Source organism: Triticum dicoccoides, chromosome 2A, assembly GCF_002162155.2.
Source record: "Triticum dicoccoides isolate Atlit2015 ecotype Zavitan chromosome 2A, WEW_v2.0, whole genome shotgun sequence".
Lineage (NCBI taxonomy): Eukaryota > Viridiplantae > Streptophyta > Magnoliopsida > Poales > Poaceae > Triticum > Triticum dicoccoides.
The window spans coordinates 489,637,737-489,650,818 of record NC_041382.1 but is presented as its reverse complement, the minus strand read 5'-3'; the positions used below and the strand labels follow the sequence as shown (position 1 = coordinate 489,650,818).

Below are 13,082 nucleotides of genomic sequence, written 5' to 3'. Positions count from 1 at the left end.
AAAATAAATGGATCTTCAAGAGGAAGACGGACGCTGATAGTAGTGTTACTATCTACAAAGCTAGAATTGTCGCAAAAGGTTTTCGACAAGTTCAAGGTGTTGACTACGATGAGAGTTTCTCACTCGTATCTATCCTTAAGTCTGTCTGAATCATGTTAGCAATTGCCACATTTTATGAAATCTGGAAAATGGATAAACAAAACTACATTCCTTAATGGATTTATTAAAGAAGAGTTGTATATGATGCAACAAGAAAGTTTTGTCAATCCTAAAGGTGCTAACAAAATATGCAAGCTCCAGCGATCCATCTATGGACTTGTGCAAGCATCTCGGAGTTGGAATATACGCTTTGATAAGTTGATCAAAGCATATAGTTTTATACAGACTTGCAGTGAAGCCTGTATTTACAAGAAAGTGAGTGGGAGCACTACAACATTTCTGATAAGTATATGTGAATGACATATTGTTGATCGGAGATAATGTAGAATTATTCTGCAAAGCATAAAGGAGTGTTTGAAAGGAGTTTTCAAAGAAAGACCTCGGTGAAGCTGCTTACATATTGAGCATCAAGATCTATAGAGATAGATCAAGACACTTGATAAGTTTTTCAATAAGTACATACCTTGACAAGAGTTTGAAGTAGTTCAAAATGGAACAGTCAAAGAAAGAGTTCTTGCCTGTGTTACAAGGTGTGAAACTGAGTAAGACTCAAAGGCCGACCACGGCAGAAGATAGAAAGAGAATGAAAGTCATTCCCTATGCCTTGGCCATAGGTTCTATAAAATATGCCATGATGTGTACCAGATCTATTGTGTACCTACACTGTTTTTGGCAAGGGAGTACAATAGTGATCTAGGAGTAGATCACTGGACAGCGGTCAAAATTATCCTTAGTGGAATAAGGATATGTTTCTCGATTATGGAGGTGACAAAAAGGTTCGTCGTAAAGGGTTACGTCGATGCAAATTTTGACACTGATCCAGATGACACTAAATCTCGATCTGGATACATATTAAAAATGGGAGCAATTAGCTAGAGTAGCTCCATGCAGAGCATTGTTGACATAGAAATTTGCAAAATACTTACGGATCTGAATGTGGCAGACCCGTTGACTAAACTTTTCTCACAAGCAAAACATGATCACACCTTAGTACTCTTTGGGTGTTAATCACATAACGATGTGAACTAGATTATTGACTCTAGTAAACCCTTTGGTGTTGGTCACATGTCGATGTGAACTATGGGTGCTAATCACATGGTGATGTGCACTATTGGTATTAAATCACATGGCGATGTGAACTAGATTATTGACTCTAGTGCAAGTGGGAGACTAAAAGAAATATGCCCTAGAGGCAATAATAAAGTTATTATTTATTTCCTTATATCATGATAAATGTTTATTATTCATGCTAGAATTGTATTAACCGAAAACATAATACATGTGTGAATACATAGACAAACAGATTGTCACTAGTATGCCTCTACTTGACTAGCTCGTTGATCCAAGATGGTTATGTTTCCTAACCATAGACATGAGTTGTCATTTGATTAACAGGGTCACATCATTGGGAGAATGATGTGATTGACTTGACCCATTCCGTTAGCTTAGCACACGATCGTTTAGTATTCTGCTATTGCTTTCTTCATGACTTATACATGTTCCTATGACTATGAGATTATGCAACCCCCGTTTACCAGAGGAACACTTTGTGTGCTACCAAACATCACAAGTAACTGGGTGATTATAAAGGTGCTCTACAGGTGTCTCCGAAGGTACTTGTTGGGTTGGCATATTTCGAGATTAGGATTTGTCACTCCGAATATCGGAGAGGTATCACTGGGCCCTCTCGATAATGCACATCACTTAAGCCTTGCAAGCATTGCAACTAATGAGTTAGTTGCGGGATGATGTATTACGGAACGAGTAAAGAGACTTGCCGGTAACGAGATTGAACTAGCTATTGAGATACCGACGATCGAATCTCGGGCAAGTAACATACGGATGACAAAGGGAACAACGTATGTTGTTATGCGGTTTGACTGATAAAGATCTTCGTAGAATATGTGGGAGCCAATATGAGCATCCAGGTTCCGCTATTGGTTATTGATCGGAGACGTGTATCGGTCATGTCTACATAGTTCTCGAACCCGTAGGGTCCGCACGCTTAAAGTTCAATGACGGTTATATTATGAGTTTATGTGTTTTGATGTACCGAAGGAGTTCGGAGTCCCGGATGAGATCGAGGACATGACGAGGAGTCTTGAAATGGTCGAGACGTAAAGATTGATATATTGGACGACTATATTCGGACATCAGAAAGGTTCCGAGTGATTCGGGTATTTTCGGAAGTACCGGGGAGTTACGGGAATTCATATTGGGCCTTAATGGGCCATAAGGGAAAGGAGAGAAAGGCCTCAAAAGGGTGGCCGCACCCCTCCCCATGGGCTGGTCCGAATTGGACTAGGGAGGGGGGCGCCCCCTTCCTTCTCCTTTTCCCTTCCCTTTCCTTCCCTCCTACTCCTACTACTTGGAAGGGCTCCTAGTTCAACCAGGAAAGGGGGAATCCTACTCTCAGTGGGAGTAGGACTCCCCTAGGGCGCGCCATAGAGAGGGCCGGCCCTCCCCCTCCTCCACTTCTTTATATACGGGGGCAGGGGCACCCCAAAGAGATAACAATTGATCGTTTGATCTTTTAGCCGTGTGCGGTGCCCCCTCCACCATAGTCCTCCTCGATATTACTGTAGCAGTGCTTAGGCGAAGCACTGCGTCAGTAGAACATCAACATCATCACCACGCCCTCGTGCTGACCAAACTCTCCCTCAACACTCGGCTGGATCGGAGTTCGAGGGACGTCATCGGGCTGAACGTGTGTTGAACTCGGAGGTGCCATACGTTCAGTACTTGATCGGTCAGATCGTGAAGACGTACGACTACATCAACCGCGTTGTGTTAACTCTTCCGCTTTCGGTCTACGAGGGTACGTAGACAACACTCTCCCCTCTAGTTGCTATGCATCACCATGATCTTGCGTGTGCATAGGAATTTTTTTGAAATTACTACGTTCCCCAACAGCCGCACATCAGCTTGAAGGATCTACAGCATCATGGTGGGAGAATTTCACAGCCACTTTCCCTATCGGCACTGTCACATGGGACTAGTTTCAGCAGGCTTTTCGAACTGCCCATGTTTCAGCAGGAGCTATGGCCATGAAGAAGCGAGAGTTTCGCAATTTGCGCCAAGGAGGACGAACAGTTGGCCAGTATGTGGAGGACTTTAGTAAACTAGCACGTTATGCCCCAGATGACGTTGCTACGGCTGCAGCTAAGCAGGAGAAGTTTCTGGAAGGACTGAATGATGAGTTGAGCATGCAGTTGATGGTAGCAACCTTCAACAACTACCAGGAGTTGGTAGATCGTGCTCTCATGATTGAAGGGAAGCAACAGCAGATTGAGAATCGCAAGAGGAAGTTTGGACAAGGGAAGCAGAATTCAGGAGCTCAGCAGAAGCCACATTTTACCCCTAGACCGGGAGGACATTTTCAGCATACCCATGGAGGAGGTAGCTCGCACAATCACAATGGCACCAAGAATGGTAATGGGAATGGAGGAAGCAACGGCCAGAACCGCACCAACCCATCGACCCCAGCAAGAGAGACCTGAGCCAAGTCACTTGTTTTAAGTGCCAGAAGACCGGACATTATGCCAATGAATGTCCTGAATCCCAGAATGGAAATGGCAATGGAAGCTCTGGGAAGAAGCCGAACCCTTTCAACAGGGGACAGGTGAACCACGTTAACGTGGAGGAGGTTGAAGAGCAGCCGGATGCAGTAATCGGTAAATTTTGGTTAAGTCATTTACTGCACTCGTTCTTTTCGATACTGGTGCATCGCATTCATACATATCAAGGGGATTTGTGGATAAGTATAACCTGCCCACCAAAGTTCTTAGAACACCTATGTTAGTAAGCTCACCAGGAGCGGAGTATATGGCTAGCCAAGGATGTTTTCAAGTGCCATTAAGTATAGGTAGGCATGTATTTCCCTTGGATTTGATAATATTGGAATCACAAGGTTTGGATGTAATTCTGGGTATGGATTGGTTGTCGATGTATGGAGGAAACATCGATTGCGCCAGTAAGTCAATATTGCTTACCACCCCAGAAGGAAGAAGGATCAAGTATGTATCCCGGCATGTGCCGAAGAGGACTCAAGTAAATTGTCTAATAGGAGTTGTGCAGGAGGAAGTACCAGTAGTGAAGGATTTCCCCGATGTATTTCCGGAAGAGTTGCCAGGCATGCCACCGGATAGAGATATTGAGTTTTTGATTGAACTTTTGCCAGGCACAGGGCCAATATCAAAGAGACCATATAGGATGCCCGCAAAGGATTTGGTGGAAATCAAGAAGTAGATTAAGGAGTTACTGGATAAAGGATATATTCGCCCAAGTTCATCGCCTTGGGGATCACCAGTACTTCTAGTGGAGAAGAAGGATGGATCGTTAAGGATGGTTGTTGATTATCGAGGTTTGAATGAAGTAACCATCAAGAACAAGTACCCTCTACCCATGATCAATGATCTGTTTGATCGATTGCAAGGAGCTAAGGTATTTTCCAAGATCGATCTGCGATCAGGATACCACCAGTTGAAGATTCGAGAACATGATATACCTAAGACAGCTTTTACCACCAGGTATGGGATGTATGAGTATACCGTTATGCCATTTGGTCTGACCAATGCACCTGCATATTTTATGAACATGATGAACAAAGTATTTATGGAGTTTTGGATAAGTTCGTCGTAGTATTCATTGATGATATTCTGGTTTACTCAAAGAATGAAGAGGGGCATAAGGAGCATTTGCGTTTGGTACTTGGTAAGCTCAGAGAACATCAATTATATGCCAAATTTAGCAAATGTGAGTTTTGGTTGAAAGAAGTTGGATTTCTCGGACACGTTATATCCGGAGAAGGTATAGCAGTAGATCCCACTAAAGTTGATACTGTGACCAAGTGGGAAGCGCCAACAACAGTTGGAGAGATCCGGAGTTTTCTTGGACTCGCAGGATACTACCGGAGGTTTATTGAGAATTTCTCAAAGATTGCGAAGCCTATGACGGAGTTGTTGAAGAAGGATACCAAGTTCATATGGATCGAGGAATGTGAGGCTAGTTTCCAGGAGTTGAAGAAACATTTGGTTACCTCACCAGTGTTGATTTTACCGGATCAGACCAAGGATTATGAGGTGTATTGTGACGCTTCACGTCGAGGACTTGGAGCAGTGCATATGCAGGAAGGAAGAGTTGTTTCCAACGCCTCACGACAGCTTAAGCCTCATGAGTTGAATTATGCTACGCATGACTTGGAGTTAGCAGCCTAGTGCATGCATTGAAGACTTGGAGACATTTTCTGATTGGAAACCATTGCGAGGTGTACACGGATCATAAGAGTTTGAAGTATATTTTCACAAAGAAGGAGTTGAACCTCAGACAAAGGAGATGGTTGGAGCTCATCAAGGATTATGATATGAAATTGCATTATCACCCCGGAAAGGCTAACGTAGTAGCTGACGCATTAAGCCGTAAGAGCCATGTCAACACCCTAATGACGGGAGATTTACCAAGGGAGTTAGCCGAAAATCTTCGAGAGCTATGTTTGGAAATAGTTCCAAGAGGCCATGTAGCAGCATTGGAGATTCAGTCTACCTTGATGGATAAGATCAGAGAAGCTCAAAAGACTGATAAGGAGATTGCCGCTATAAAGGAGAAAATGAGCAAAGGAAAGGCTAAGGGATTTTGTGAGGATGAGCACGATACCTTATGGTTTGAAGACCGTGTCTATGTACCAAATGATTCGAAGATCAGGAAGTTAATTTTACAAGAGGCCCATGATTCACCGTATTTGATTCACCCAGGAAATACCAAGATGTATTTGGATTTGAAGGATATTTTTTGGTGGACTGGAATGAAGAAGGATATTGCAGAATATGTACCGGTTTGTGATGTATGTCAGAGAGTAAAGGCAGAGCATCAGAAGCCAGCAGGATTGCTACAGCCATTGTCGATACCCGAATGGAAGTGGGATAAGTTAGGCATGGATTTTATTACCGGATTACCCAGAACACATTCAGGCTATGAATCGATATGAGTTGTAGTCGATCGTTTAACAAAGGTAGCTCATTTCATTCTAGTGAAGACTACGTATACCAGTGCAAAGTTGGCAAAGATATACATGACTAGAATTGTTTATCTGCATGGAGTTCCAAGGAGCATAGTATCAGATAGAGGAACCCAATTTACCTCAAAGTTCTGGAATCAGTTGCATGAAACTTTGGGAACCAGACTGGAGTTTAGCACAGCTTTCCACCCGCACACTGATGGACAAACTGAGAGAGTCAATCAGATTTTGGAGGATATGCTAAGAGCTTGTGCGCTAGATTACGGATCTAGCTGGGACGAGAATTTGCCATATGCAGAGTTCTCTTACAACAATAGCTATCAATCCAGTTTGAAGATGGCCCCTTTCGAAGCCTTGTACGGAAGGAGGTGCAGGACCCCATTATCGTGGGATGAAGTTGGAGACCGCCAGTTGTTTGGACCAGATCTGATTAAGGAGTCAGAACAGAAAGTGAAATTGATTCGTGATAGGCTCAAGGTAGCCCAGTCCAGGCAGAAGAGCTATGCAGATTCTAAACGCAAGGAGACAGTTTACGAAGTTGGAGACATATTTATCTTCAAGTATCACCACTTCAAGGAGTTAAGCGCTTTGGAGTTAAGGGAAAGTTAGCGCCACATTTTGTAGGCACATACAAGGTTTTGGAGCGTATGGGAGAAGTTTCCTATAAATTGGAATTGCCCGAAGGATTGTCAGGAATTCACGACGTGTTCCACGTTTCCCAGTTGAAGAAGTGCCACGCAGAGATGGCTGATATACCGCTGAGAGACACAGTGCCGCTGGAAGCAATTCAATTGGATAGTGATTTGACCTATGAGGAGAAACCAGTTAAGATTCTAGAGTATGCCAGTCGAGTCACCCGCAGCAAGGTTATCAAGTTTTGCAAGGTTCAGTGGAGCCACCACACGGAGGACAAAGCCACCTGGGAACGAGAGGAAGAATTGTTGAAGGACCACCCTCACCTATTTTCTAGCCAACCCGAATCTTGAGGGCGAGATTCATCTTAAGGGGGGTAGGTTTGTAACATCCCAAATTTTCAATTTGGAATGTTATACACTAGATCATCATTGCATATCATATTTATTGCATTTTGGTTGATCCTAGAAATTTTACGCAACTCAAGGACCCTCGAAGAGAGTTGGGGATTTCGTTATTTTCATAATTGAGTTGTCTCAAATTTTGAAAATAGGATCATTTGATTTTATTTATTTTATCTTCGATTATTTCTATTACAAAAATATGAGAGAGGGAATAAAATGACTTTCCCAAAACAAAGAAATATTGAGGATTTAATAAAAAAATCAATTAAGATTTTATTTGAATTTAGGAAAAATTTGCGTTTTTCAAAATTGCATTTAAGCCCCAAATAAATGTTCATCCTGTGCGGCTTGATTTTAGAAGCCGGGGAAAATTTATTTCTGGATTTTTGGAGACGTTTAGTATTTCTTTTGTTTTTTCTGATCATAACTATTTAAAAAAACGCAACCGACCTAACGGGCCGTGTTCGACCCAGACACTAGGCCTGTCCGGCTTTATAAGCTGGGGAGGCCCAGCCGGACCCCCCCCCCTCAAACCCTTGCCGCCCTAGCCCCGCGTCGCCGCCGCCTTTGACGCCGCACCTCGCCGCCGCTTGGCGCGCCGCCGCGCCGCCCCTCGCCGCTGCGCCACGCCGCCATCGGAGCACCGCCGCCGCCCGCCGGATTCGTCGCCGGAGGTAGACCTCGCCGCCACCGGGTTTTTTTTCCGAAAAACCGTTCGGTTTTTCCGACGGTTTTGTTCGTTTTTTTAGTTACGGTTTTTTAAATAGATCGGTTTTTCCGGTTTATTTAATTAGCGAGCGTTCGTCCGTTCGTTCGTTTTAACGAACGTTCGTTGTTTTTCTTTTTCTCGGATTAAATCCGCGATTTTTCTGATCGCGATTTCTGATCCGATTTTTGTTTTAGTCTAACTTTTCGCTCGTTTATCGGAATCAGGCGATTCAAGCGCCTGGAGTTTCGTCTCGAAACCCTCTTTCCGTTTAACCAACTCAAACAGGTTTTTGCCACTGTAAAAATTGCCCTAGATCTAGAATAGTAAACGAAGCCTGTTTCTTTTGCCGTTTGTCTTTCGTTGCTTTGTTCGGGTTGATTCTTTTTGCCAACCGGAGTTCTTAAGTTGAACCTTCTGGTTAGACCTCTTATTTGAGTTTTACCTGTGCATTAGTTGAGTACTTATTGTATGCTTGTTTGTTTCGATAGAGTATCCGGAGTGCGCCGCTTGCTACTTCGAATCGCTAGGTTTCCCGGATCATCAGCAAGGCAAGTAACACTTTGATCATGCTTTCCCACTACCCAGTTTTATTCCATTAGATCAATCATCACACATTGCATGATTAGGATCTAATTAAATTGTGGGTTTGGGAAGTAGATGAGGTAGAACCTATTACCTGTTTATTATCAAACCTTTGGGAGTTACTTCTACGTTTGCTTATTATGCCATGCTATGCTAGTAGACGTGGATTGAGTGAGTGTATCCATGACAAATGTGAGATTGTTAATTAATGGTTTATTTAAGGTGGCAACTTAAACACACATCTGGGTGGATTGAGGCACCTGAGTATTCCAGCGATTGCCTATTTTTCTTTTGGACCGCCACCCAGGCTCAAAAGGATCATGATATTATTCATGCTAGAAACTTCCGTGTGCAGCCACAAGCTATTATGGGCTCTAGTATAGTTGATTAAGTTGTGCAAACTCTTACAGTGGTAGACTGCAGATGTAGGGGAAAGTAGGTGTAACGGTCTACCCGATCGTAAGGTGCTAGCGCTTCTGAAAGACTATGTCTCGGTCATCCGTCTTCTCAAACACCATGCAGTGCGAGAAACCAAACGAAGGCGATCGAGTCTTGTGGGGAAAAGTGCGTAAACCTCTGCAGAGTGTATAAACTAATCATGATTAGCCGTGTCCCCGGTTATGGACAACTTGAGTATCTAGTACCTGGATTATCATGTGAATCTCAACATGTTACTCTAAAATTAATTTTGTTGGGTTTTGATTAATAATGATGCCTAATTGGGATTGAGAATGCTGTCAACCATTCTCAATGTTTAACAACTACCATGATAGTTAAATAAAATTTATTCCTTTGCAGTAGGGAAAAATTGGCTTTACGCAAAACTGTAACCATAGAGCTTTCCATCAGCCAAATATGCATGTAGAATAGCCTGTTTCATTTCATTACTCTCTATGTGTTACTTTGCCAGCATATTCCATGTGCTGACCCGTTTCGGACTGCAACGTTAATGTTGCAGACTTTTCAGACAACGATTAAGGAGTTTTTAGGTCGTGGTTCTATACTCAATGATGCCGTTGGAGTTGATAGACTCACTTATCTTCCAAGCCTTCCGCTATTATCGTTATTAGATGGCCTTAAGCCATATTTATTGTAATAAGTTCTTTTTTGAGATTTTCGATGTAATAAGTGTGTGATTGCTACTCTATTATAAATCCTTCAAGTACTATGTGGTGTCAGCATTACTGATCCAGGGATGACACCTGAGCACAGAGATTGGACCGTTTGAGGTCTGGTCGCTACACTTATGCTTTGAGAGCAGTCCACTTTTTTCTTGAACATCAGTACAAACACAAACGCTCATATACACGCGCATACACTCACCCCTATGAACGCACACACGCACACCCTGCCCCTATGAGCACCTTCGAAAGACTAAGATGCGGATACCATAGTCCCTCTAACCATCCAACTACAGGTTGGTTCGCGTTTTGAGAGCAGTCCACTTGTATAATGGGGTTGTGGCTTGGTTGCCCTTAAGGGCCAAGCATGTAACATCTTTTATCTGGGTTTTCGTTAATTAATCGGACAATTATGTTCTTCTTAATATTAATTTACAAGGCAAAAATTTTGCATCCGTTTTGAAAAAATAGCAATACAATACAAAACACTCAATGGCCACACGCCCAAGATTTACACATGCACACAGAAACTGGTGGATTTCACCTTGATGCAAACAATCGGACGGGTCGTGGTGGCCCTGATTTACATGCCGCATCCGGGCCTTGGGGTTTCAGTTCCGAGGTGTCAAAGATTGGTCAACCTACACGGGCGCACCGTGGATATTACAGTACTATCCGAGAAGAAGACGCGCTACTGTACGAGCTCGGGTATGAGCCTCAGCAGGAAGGAAATCTCCCGCTGCGAGAAGTTGGGCGTCTTCTTCGCCGGCGCAGCCCTATCCGGTCCCAACCTCCCGGCCTGGCCTTCTTCGGGGCTGGGCTCCGGCGCCACCACGGCCGCGAACTCCGAGACGGCCTCGGCGATCTCCTGCACCAGGTCGACGATCACGCCGTCCACCCCCATCAGGTGCTGCATGTACACCGCCTCCGGCACGTTGCTGCACCAACATCGGATTCAGTATCTTCTACAGTCGCAGATAGACAAACTAGTCCGGTGCAAACTTGCGGGTCGCTGCAGGCTTACTTGAGCTGCCCGTAGGTGAGCAGGGAGAGGTCGGACTCCTTGACCCTGGCTACCGCCGACGGGTGCCGGAACACCGCCCTGGCCTCCGACACGATGCCCTGCAGGCCGCCGGCGCGGCACAGCCTGACAGCCTCCTCCAGCGAGTTCCGCCGTGCGTCGGCGTGGAGCTGCGTCCCTCCAACCGTCAGGAAGTAAACCTGGTAAATCAGATTTGCACGGTAGCTTTGGAAGGTCAGTCACTGTTCGCGGCCCGAAAATGCTATGCTATCTGCAGGGAATTTTGATTATCTTGTACAGTAAGTTCACTTACAGGGTACTGGTCTTGCAGTCTTCGCATAAGCTGCGCGGCGTCGGGCTGGAAGCTGGAGAAAATGACGGGCCTGTCCTTGGCATGCTCAAAAACAACCTGAACGAAACAAACAGACCACGGTTGTTAATCGACATGTATCTTCAGACCATTACAGAAAGAAAAGATGGTCATTATGCTGCTAGCTTCTTGCCTTTAGGATGGCTTGCAGGACGCCGGCGAGCTCCTCCTCCTGGTACACGAGATCATCGTCAAACTTGAGCTCGACATTGAAGCCGACGCGCGTGTCGACGCCCTCGAACGCCTCCCGCAGCGTGCAGAGGGGTTCGTCGGAACGCACGTCCCACCTCAGTGTCCTGCCGTCCTTGAGCTTCCGCAGCAATGGCCTCCCGACCTGAATCAAGATGCTAGTCAGATGTCACGGTTGTCCAGAGGGTGCGTGTCGTCTGTCATATGGTTGCAGTTCTCGGTTGTTCTGTTCTGTGTACCTTGTCCTGGTCCTTCTGAGGGCCGTAGGAGAGGAACTCGACCAGTGGAAGATCAGTGACGCGCTTCCCGCAGATTTTGCCCTGAAATTACGGTCATTGTTTCGTGAGACCTCGCAGTCGCAGCATCGATCCGCCATCGGGATGGTGTATGCTTCTTTTCTTCTTCTTATTTTGTGCACTGAAAAGTTGGTCGGAAGTTGGAAACTTACATCTTGTTCGGTGAAGATAAAATTGTCGTGGAAGACGACCGGGCAGCCATCTTTGGTCACCTGAAGAACAAAATGGAATGTGACGTTTTTAAAAACCGTCACACTTCACGCTTTTGCAGTTGCGGGAGAAAATGAAACAACGCATATATGCATGTGAGATGTGACGCGTCTATAGCTTGCCAGGTCTGTTTGAGCGCAGGAATATCATAAAATAAGTAGTAATAAAAAAAGCCCTGGAGAGTTTCAAAAAAAAAGCCCTGGAGAGAAGGAGAAAAAAAAAAGCTCTCGAGCTCCTCACTAGGCTAAAAATAATCCGGATGGAATGGAGTCTCTTCTGTGCTGGACCGAACTAATAAAGGAAATACACGGTCAAATTAGGAGCCCGATCTTGTTTCAAAAAAAAATTAGGAGCCTGACATGTTATCCATGGCCAGATACTACGTCGCCTAATTTGTAGTGCTGTACACGCGCGTCGCCAGCACCTGGAGACAGCCTGCCCCGGCCCGTGCCACCCACCGCCCAAGGAGAGGACCGAGCTGCACATGGCACCGCTCACCAACGCCAGCTCGATCGAGACTTCCGTCGGGGTTCGGCTAATGCCTAATCCTAATGGGTACGTGGTTGCGGCTGTAATAGTTTACCTGGACGTCGAACTCGACGTAGCCGACGCCGGCGACGCGCGCGGCGTCGTTGAAGGACCGCACCGAGTTCTCCTTCACCTCGCGCAGCCGCTCGTCCGGGGACGCCAGCGCGTTCATCCCCTTCCCACGGTGGCCGACCACCACCAGCGGCGGCCTCCCCCCGGCAGCCGGCGCCGCCATCATCGACTCGGCGCCTGCATGGCAACACGGACAAGATATACAATGAGGCTATACATCCACCGACGACGCACGCATGCATTTCAGTCACGCGCACGCTGACGCACGTACCGTTGATGCACGCGGAGGCGAGGTCGAGCTGCGCGGCGATGTCCGGCACGGCGGCGGCGCGCACGGCTTTGGGCTGGGCCATGTGTGTACGCCGACAAAGCCGAAGAAAGAGCGTGCTTCGGCTGGCCGCGGCGACGTGCGACCGCTGACTCGCGCCAACCGGGGCTGATCGAGGCGGTTAAACGACGAATACTTATGGACCCTTGCGTGGCCGTGGATGTGGGAGAGGCGTCGGGGAGGACGCAGGCTATATATACACACGCTTTGCCTGTTCCTTCGTGTCTAACGTGCAATAAACGTGAGAATAGAAAGGGGCGGAGGTTAAGCGATAAGATTTACACATCTCCGGGACAGGTCGCGTTAGGTTTGGATGTTGGACGCGAATCGGAGCTGACGGGGACGAGCATCGGAGGTTTATGCCGCAGGATATCCTCTCCCAGTCCGAGTCCCAGGCGACTGGAGGCATGCAGGGCGCGCGAAGCTTCTCCCGCTGACGCCGGCTTT

At 46.0% G+C, this 13,082-nt stretch overlaps 1 protein-coding gene across 1 annotated transcript; it reads right to left on the bottom strand.

Annotated features, from left to right (window-relative positions):
- Window positions 1-10,139: 10,139 nt before the first annotated feature.
- Window positions 10,140-12,784, bottom strand: LOC119354987 (glycerophosphodiester phosphodiesterase GDPD2-like). Its single transcript, XM_037621755.1, has 8 exons — window positions 12,579-12,784; window positions 12,291-12,484; window positions 11,650-11,709; window positions 11,441-11,521; window positions 11,146-11,346; window positions 10,956-11,051; window positions 10,646-10,842; window positions 10,140-10,559 (listed from the first exon to the last, which is right to left on the bottom strand). Exons 1-8 carry the CDS (start codon window positions 12,658-12,660, stop codon window positions 10,313-10,315), a joined length of 1,158 nt encoding a protein of 385 aa, XP_037477652.1. The 5' UTR covers window positions 12,661-12,784; the 3' UTR covers window positions 10,140-10,312.
- Between the last annotated feature and the right edge of the window lie 298 nt (window positions 12,785-13,082).